Here is an 8,762-nt window from a genome sequence, read left to right as displayed (position 1 = left end):
AAGCTTTCGGCTCATCCGATAACGGCGCCAAAATGTTTTGTCGCCGTGCAGTGGAGCGTCTGCGAAGTAGTCGGAGTAGAGCATGCAGTAGCCTTCGAGACGATGCCGGTTCTTTGCTTTCATCCGCCCCGGCGCCGAGCCACCTCGCTGCGGCTTTTCATTGCTCGCCAGCATGCCGGCGAGGGCGGCGAGGACCATGAGATGTTCCTCTTCCTGGACGTCGGCCTCGGCTTCCTCCTCCAGCAGCGCGGCGAGCGCTTCCTCATCGTCCGAGTCCATTGTCGAGGCAGGCAAATCGCCGAACACCTTGCAGGCGCGGTGGGCGCGTACCGGCCGCAACACTGCCCCTCCGCGGCCGGAAACGCTGGAAAAATCGCCCAACTGGTGGTGGAGGGGCTGCCTCGGTGAAACCTCTGTTCTTTTTTCCGGCGAGGATGGGCTATCTAGCAGTGGGCGAGCGGTGGTCGGCGCCGGGATCAGCCAGTGTGCGGCCGAGCGCGCGGGGGGTGGGAGGCGAATCTGGAAGAAAGACTTGACTTTTCGCCTGACGGTGTGGGTCAGACGTGCTTTTCCCTTGCGCCCTCCAGTGCGCCGGGTTCGGCCTGCGATCGCCGGGCCCAAAAACGGGCCAAGCCGGCGGATTTCGGCGTCTTGGGGGCGCGACTTGGGCGTTTTTTCGGCGTCGGCACCGAAAAAGTCGCCTAGTGGGGCCTGTTAGGGGCGCGGCTGGAGATGCTCTAAACTTGTCGAAGTTCAGTTTCAACAGTTAAGTCAATGTAAAATGTCCACGGTAGGTTTGGTTTTGACAGTTAAGTTCAGTGTCCATGGTAGGTTCGGTTTCAGTGGTTAATTTCTTCCGTCGTCAGCACCGCCGGCATGATCATGAACTTGTTGCTTGTCGAAGCAGGAGTAAATTGCATAAAACCAACACTTTGAAAGTTAGGTTTGCAGAAAAACACTACAATACATTTTTTTGCAGAAAACACTATATCTTGCGTTGTGTAAATTTTTTGTAATAAAAACCACTAATCGGCGGATTTGGCTCGGGTCAGCAAGCTTATGACAGTTGGAGCCCGTTTTTCGCTGACGTGGCATAACGTTTTGCCAAAGATAACGCTAGATGGGTCAAAAAGCAAAAACGCCCCTGATATTCTTTCCTCGTGCGGCCAAGGCCCTTCCATGGAATTGTCAGCTTCGTTCCCGCGGCCGAGGAGAGGAGCTCCTCATCCCGCACGCCGCTGCAAGTAGTAGCTCGCCGGAGCAGGCGAAGCCGGCGAACTGCGGAGGAGGGCGCACCAGGTCTAGTTCCTGGACTTGAACTGCGAAGGAGGGCGCGCCACGCACCACCACGCTCCAGGCGCTACCACCTCCAACGAGGGATGCTGCGCTGTAGCCCCGATTTACCCCCAGCGCCGCTACCTCGTCTGGATCCGGCAAAGGATGCCGCGCCACCGCCTCGATTGGCCTTCAGCGTGAGGAGGCGCTCGGCGCCGGCTGCCAGATCCGACGAGGGATGCCGCGGCTGCCTCGATTTGTCCTCCAGCGCAAGGAGTCGCCCGGCACAGGCTGCATTGACCTCCCCAACCTGTGCCGAGGATGCGCGTCGTCTGTTACATTATTTTCCTTTTTAATTTAGGGGTGTCTGTGTAAAATCTGTGGACCAGTTTGTAAAATTAGATTACAATTGACCTGGCATGAAATGTTAGGTCACGTAGGCAAAAAGGGCCCCCGACTGCCATAAGCATGATCAACCGAGCCAAATCCGTCGATTAGTGATTTTTGCAAAAAAAATACAAGACATGATGTTTTAAAAAAAATGTATTGTAGTGTTTTTCGCAAACCTAACCTTTAAAGGGATGGTTTTACGCAATTTACTCTCGAAGCAGTCATGATAAGGTCGATGAACACGAATACGTCGGAGCGTACTGCTATCTGGTTCGCGGCCTCCACGCCGTAAAATGGACCGCCATACTCGCCGGAGCTGGCGGCAAACGAAAACGAAAGCGCCGGCGTAAGACGTGTGCTGGATGACGGTGGTGAGCACGGGCAGGGTGGCCTTCCATGCCTTGTTGGGCACTTGAGGTCGTGCAGTTTCGTGTACGACGGTGGGTCCAGATCGTCGGATGCTCGCCTCAGATCTCTGCAGCCTCATCGTCAGCGTCCGCGATGACGGGCTGCTTGAGCTGGCTCCTCCAAGTACCGCCTATAGCTCCCCGGATGAGATGTTCTAGTATTCTGCCGCGTGATCCCCTTTGTCAACGCCAGCTCCAGCAGCACGAGTCTCATCCATGCCGTCGTCATCGGCAACGAGGTTCCGTTGCCCTCCCCTCCACGCTCCTCGTCGACTACAGCAACCTGACAGCCCGAGAACACCATGGTTCACCGCTCCCACATCGTGACTGGAGGCGGGAGGACACATACCCCGAACATGCTCCTCCACTACACCGACCGACGTGCTCGATGCAGCCCGCTGCGATGGGTGCGTGCTCGTGAGCTCGTCCTGGTCGACGAGCTCCCTGCTGACCCTGGGTTTCCTCGGGTCACAGCGCTGACGGATGATACTCAAGGCAATGGGTACAGCTGCGGCATGTAGTTGTTGATGTCAGGTTAATCCGACCTCTCACCACCCCAAGCAGAAGCAGGGACACCGTGGAGCTCCTCGCAATACTCCTACAAGACTTTGAAACGCCCCCGAGAAAACGCCTCCCGTTCTGAACTCATCGAAAGAAGGACCAACTGATCCTAAAAAAAAGGACCAACTGAAAAAAGGACATGAGTACCTCCTGTTGTTCCTTTGTTTCGCCAGTGGTCGTCGATCTCTGTATGAGCATATGGTCACGGTGGTCGGAAGGGAAAATATCAGGCACTACCAGCACCAAAATGATACCATGACACGGGCTTCTAGGCCGTTGCATCTCAGATCCGACGGCTCCTCGAAATCTATTGTATCTAAGCGAAATTTTGAGACTCTGCGATGACTTTTTTGCAAAATGTTCAAGAGCTCCCGGGAGCTGTCGGATCTGAGATCCAATGGTGAGAAATGTGTTTTGTGATTGAAGAGACCGTGCGAGTGGCTTGAGCGAAAGGCCTGTGGGAGGTGGCACAAGTAGCATGTGCTATGACATTCGCAAACTGTGTGGAATTGCGTCGCGAGATCGAGGGCTACCAATGTCACTGTTATTTTGGTCTGTGCTTTATCTATAAAATGGGGCGCGGGCCTGTTTGAAGATGTGGCTGTTACCTTCTCGCGTGTTAGCACAAGACGTGGCAACTCTATCTGTACTCAAGAATTTGCTAAAACTAGACGGTCTGCTAGAGTCACCATTGATGGTTACTCGGTCACCTGACACTGACAGTAGTGCCCAGCGAGAGCAAGTGTTTTCCTCGTAGGGACCTCCTTTATCTGCCTCCGGTAGATATAATTTGGGTGACATACGTGAACAGCAACAGCATAAATTTATCTGCCTCCGGGCCGTCTGTCGTTGAAATCTGCCCGATCGCTGTCAACCCGTCTTGTCATTGAAACACTCCTTACTCTAGTACGGATCAACTACTGAAAACAGCAATGATCGGATACAATCGCCATACTCAAGCCTCTATTGTTATATGGAGAACCACAGGAAAAGTTATTCTTTCGACAAACATGAAAAGCTCAAGAAAAGCGAGAAAAGGCAAAAGAGTGAAAGAAACAGGGGTGCGTGTACACGTCAGGTGCCTGAAAAGACGCTTCGCATCAGGTACTTTATTTCCTATCCGTCCGATCCTCATCCAATCGCTCACATGTCTCTTCTTCCTCCCAAGCGTGTTTCTCCTCAAGCCACGATCTAGTTCATCATCCTCTGCAACCGCCGACCTAATCCGTCTGCCTCCACCCCCCATGGCCAGGGACGCTACTGCGCAACGCCTCACTGCCCCGCTCTCCCCTCAACCTCCCCCATCGCCGTTGCTGGCCACCGCCCCAGCCATCCCTCTAATCCCCATATCACTGTTGAAAACCTCCTATGATCCGCTGCATCCCCTCTCCCCCACTCCTAAGATAGATAATGGGGTTGCTGCTTCCCTAAGATAGATGATGGAGATGTTGTTTTCCTTAAGATAGATAGTGGGGCTGGTTTTCTCCCGTCGAGGTCCGGTCTCTTCATCTCGTGCGCCGAGAAGAAGGAAAAAGTGACCGACGCAACAAAAAGTTTCATGTAGCTGAAAAACAGCAAAACCGAAGAAAAAGACGTTTATTATGTATGCATCTGTCCATAAACATACACCCTAAACTGCAACCATACACTTCAAGATTCGTACACATCACGCCACGTCCACCAGATTCCAATGGTCAGTGCCCAAACTAATTTACAAACCCAAATACATTAATTAAAAATATGAAACTAAGTCCACTTATTTGATCATATAAAACATAAAAATACCTATAAATAAAACTGTCTAACGTATAGTACATCAATTTTCAAATTAGCCTAACTAATCCAGAGCCATGCATTTCTTTGCCGCCGAGCCGCAACAGGGAGCGGAGCTCGTGCATGCCCGTCCATACGCGCGTTTCGTCTCTTCAGCAAATTTCAAATCTCACATCGCGTGGGCCCACCGCACCGTCAGGTCGGCCGGCCGGCAGGTCACGCGTCCGTTTCGTCCCCATGTCCTCTCTCTGTTTCGGGTGGGTGCGCGTGCGCATCACTCACACGCATGATTATCTCATGTCATGGCCCGCGGCCGGCGGCACTGTTGAGTGGTCGATCACTGCGGCGTGGGGCGCGCGAGCGCGAGCGCCGCCACGCCGACGAGGACGGCGACGAGGTCCAGAGACGGCCGCGCGGCTGCGGCCGCTCCGGCGAACTGGTCGCCCCCCTGGTACACCATCGTGCCGTTGATCAGCGGCAGGCCCGCCGGCGCCTGCGGGTTCGACCCGGCCGACTTCACGCTGCACAACACATGATGGAAACGTACCGTCAGCACGAAATGTTAATGGTATAAGTATATACTAATATGGAGTACGCATGCGTACACGTCAGTGCAACAGTGAGCTCCTATCATTTGAAAATAAGTAACGGAGAGGAGAGTGTGCATCGTGACAACACGTTGCGTGTCCGGTGCGAGAGACGACGGTCGACTAATCGACTTGCCGTGGGCAGGGACGATTTGGTTTGGAACTGTTCGATCGGCGGCATGCGTGCCACCGACCGGACTATCTCGGACGGACGCGGTGAGGTCGTTGTTGGCCGGCTCGGCTCGTCGGTGCGCCGTGCACGTCAACCGGACAGCAGTGCACCACCACCGCGTCCGCGGCTATCTAGAGGTCAAAAGATCTTTTGCTTCTGCTTTTGGGAGCCATGGAAAGGCAGTTGTCTTTTGGTTTGACAAAACTCTCGGCGCGCACGAACGGTAGATGTCTCGGCGACACGTCGGAGGTCGGACCGGACGGTACCTGGTGGTGCTGGGGCAGAAGGTGATGGCGTAGGCGGAGACGCCGCCGGCGCAGGTGAAGGTGGAGGTGGCGTCGTCGTAGGCGTAGCTGTAGGCGCGCGGGCACGCGTTCTTGAAGAACTGCGAGTAGGCCGACGGCCGGCACGTGCCGGGGCTGCCGTACTCGCCGCTGCAGCAGTACTGCGCCGTCCCGAACGCCTCGCACGCGCTCTTGCACGCCACGCCGCCCGCCCCCGCCGTCGTCGACGACACGCGCAGGTCGCCCGGGCACGCGCCGTTCAGGTCCACCACGCACCCCGTCGGCGCGCAGTTGCCGCCCGCCGCGGCGCCCTGCTCCGGCGCCACCAGCATCGGCAGGTTGTAGCCGTCCACCAGGCTCACGTCGTAGAAGTCCATGCCGTCGTTGCCGTCCATGGTGAACTCCGCCAGCGTGGCGGGCGGCGCGGCCCCGCCGCCGGCGCAGTCCTGCCGCCCGGAGCCGCAGTCGCCGGTCACGCACGCGAACTTGCCGGCGGGGTCCGTGGAGCAGAGCGTCCGGCCCCAGAGCCGCCCCGACCACCCCGCGGGCACCGGCATGGTGCTCGACTCCCCCGGGGCCAGCGCGAAGCCGGTGCTGTCCATCCCCGGGGAGCCCGCGCTGGAGAGGATGCCCGGCCACACCGTGTACTCGCAGTTGTTGGTGATGGCGAACGACTTGGACGCCACACCTGAAGAATCAGCGACCAACAATTAGCAAACCGAGTAAATTGACCGGAAGATTTGAACGAACTTGAATTACGTCCATGCATGGATCGATTTGCGGCTTACCGCTGGCTGAGACGAGCAGCAGGGCGAGGAGGGAGATGAGAGCTCGGCGTGCCCGCGTCGCCATTGTAGCGAGTGCAGAGCGTTGCTCTGATCTGATGGTACGGTGGCCGGTATGGTTAGGAAAGACACGTGGGTTTTATTTGCGAGGCGGTGGTGGTGTGGCCGCAATTGGTGTGGGCAGGCGTTGAGGGTATTTATAGAGAAAAAAAACATTTTTCTGTGGGAGACGATGAGGCATGCCAGATAAGATATTTTCCTGCTTTTTTTCGGCGGATATGACGTGTAACTTTCTTAATTTCGGGGGCTATTTTACATATATTTATTGGCCGTCCGATGTGATCGTGTTCCATCGCCTCTGCCACGTGCGAATCGCAACGCAATGTACATCTGTCGTTCGGCGCAGTCCATTGAGACTTTTTCTTATGAAAAGAATTCCTGATCTATTCCTGACTGGAAGTAACTAAAACTACATCTAAATCTGTAAACCACTTAGCGACGACTACAAACACTGGAGCGATCTGAAGGCACGCCGTCATCATCACTCTTCACTTACCCGAGCTGGGCAAACCATGTTATACTAAGGCATCACAGGACCAGCGGAACATAACAATAATCATCGCTGATGAAGACGCATATAGATCAAAAGGAATCAACTCAGAAACGCCCAAACGAAAAACGAACGGTAACTGGATCCAAACAGATCCGCTGAAGACCAACACCGATCAAATCCCACGGGATCCGGCAGAGACACCCCTTCACATGCCCTCTCATGATGTTAAACACACCTTCTGTACATCATTTATAGTGAAACATTGATGAAAACAACTTATCAATTATGTTTGCTCTTTGTTGCGTTCGGCACTCTTATTTATTGAAAATGTTACAATAGATCCCCTATTATTTATGAGTCATCAGGGTTCCACCACCATACCAAGGTTGCGCTGTCATGGGGTGGTCGCCGCTTCCGACGAGGCCGTGGTGACGCACCTAGAGCCACCAATTCTGCTGGATCTAGGCGTCGTTTGAGCAGCGCAATGGATTCCTACTGGATCGATTTCGACTGCGGGCGGGCGCACTCCTCTCGGGACTGACGGAGAGCCGTGTGTGGACGTCCATATTCTCCTCTACCCCGCATGGGATGAGGCCCAGTCCATGAATTCAGACTTCTTAGAGTCGGATCCATTGTCCGTCATGCTGGAGAAGGCTAGCGTTCGTCAAAGAGGAGTTAGGGGATGTAGGGGAGTGGAGCGAAGAGTAGTGGAGTGGAAGAGCTAGGGTTTGGTCTGGAGTGCGGATATGGTTGGAAGTATCTGGGGTCGGGTAGGCCATAATCGGCCAGATCCGACATGGCGGACGCGTCCTATCACGCTGAGGCGTCCCCATATCCGTCCCACGTATGGGTTGGGTATGGTGGTTGTCGGTCAGCCTGATCGTTTGGGCTGCGTTTGGGAGGACAGTTGGGTGGCTTTTTCGAGTCTGAACAGTGACCGGGCAGGCCGCCCGGACGTTTAGAGTGGATATGGGGCGTCCTGTTGTAAATGCTCTTATGGTTATACGATGATACACTCTCCACATACCTAGGGGCATAGCTGATTCGTGAAAAATAGTTGTCATACTATTATGCCCCTATACATATATACAGGGACAATGCCATAACCTAGTTTAGGGGAAAACTCATTGTGACACAAATTCAGTCAATCAATACAATATATGGCAAGCCAAAAGAAACAATATAGCGAGATGTAGGGTTACTACCTATTCGGGGTCTGAAGAGGGGTAAAACCATGATGCCTAAGTTTCCTTCATGCACCACAAATCTCCCTATTTTCTTATGCAATCATCTCCAGATTGTAATATCAAATAGATCATTATTCATCCATATTTGACGCCAAACCATGCGGAAATTTGCAGGGACACGTAAGTGCGGGGGCACTCACCTGCCAAGCCCTGCCGTCCGCTCGATTTGCCTCGCGATTCACGAAGCAGTTGAATCCCGAGGGTGATAAAAAAAGAAAATCCCTTAAAAAGATTTAAGTTCCAACGACGAAACTTACCCTTTTGCATAAAAAATGTCTGGTTTCAACAAGTTTCAAAGATATAATTTGAAGCATTTTTTTTTCTGTCAATCGTAGACACAGAATAATTGATTTTTAACGGCCGCTCGTTTTTGAAACTTAACAATTTCTTTCATAATTCATCAAAATATATTCAAAATGAATCTTACTTAAAAGCGTTGGTTGCGACAAACACGAATGTGAAAACAGTACTTAATTTAACATTTTTGTTTAAAAACATAGAACTTTAAAAATCGGAAGCCAAAATAAAAAGTTGGCACCAGTGACCTAAGTGCTCCTCGTCCCCAAACCATGGGGTACGAACATAATTTGCATCCAGAAGATGATGGTGACTCACATGACATCGGTCGGAGCACGATATCTGAATGTAAGCCGTGGTCCCCTAAAGAAGAGTCATAACAGATCACAGAGGAAAAAATATTCATGTATTGCTTCACATTTTTTGGTAAA

General features: G+C 53.1%; 1 protein-coding gene across 1 annotated transcript; it reads right to left on the bottom strand.

Annotated features, from left to right (window-relative positions):
* Positions 1-4,210: 4,210 nt before the first annotated feature.
* LOC123123453 (thaumatin-like protein 1b) lies at positions 4,211-6,419 on the bottom strand. Its single transcript, XM_044543960.1, has 3 exons — positions 6,238-6,419; positions 5,432-6,137; positions 4,211-4,927 (listed from the first exon to the last, which is right to left on the bottom strand). The coding sequence occupies exons 1-3, from the start codon at positions 6,299-6,301 to the stop codon at positions 4,744-4,746; spliced, it is 954 nt and encodes a 317-aa protein (XP_044399895.1). The 5' UTR covers positions 6,302-6,419; the 3' UTR covers positions 4,211-4,743.
* Positions 6,420-8,762: the final 2,343 nt, after the last annotated feature.

The sequence above is a fragment of the Triticum aestivum genome, chromosome 5D, assembly GCF_018294505.1.
Source record: "Triticum aestivum cultivar Chinese Spring chromosome 5D, IWGSC CS RefSeq v2.1, whole genome shotgun sequence".
NCBI lineage: Eukaryota > Viridiplantae > Streptophyta > Magnoliopsida > Poales > Poaceae > Triticum > Triticum aestivum.
This window is presented reverse-complemented; position numbering and strand designations above follow the sequence as displayed.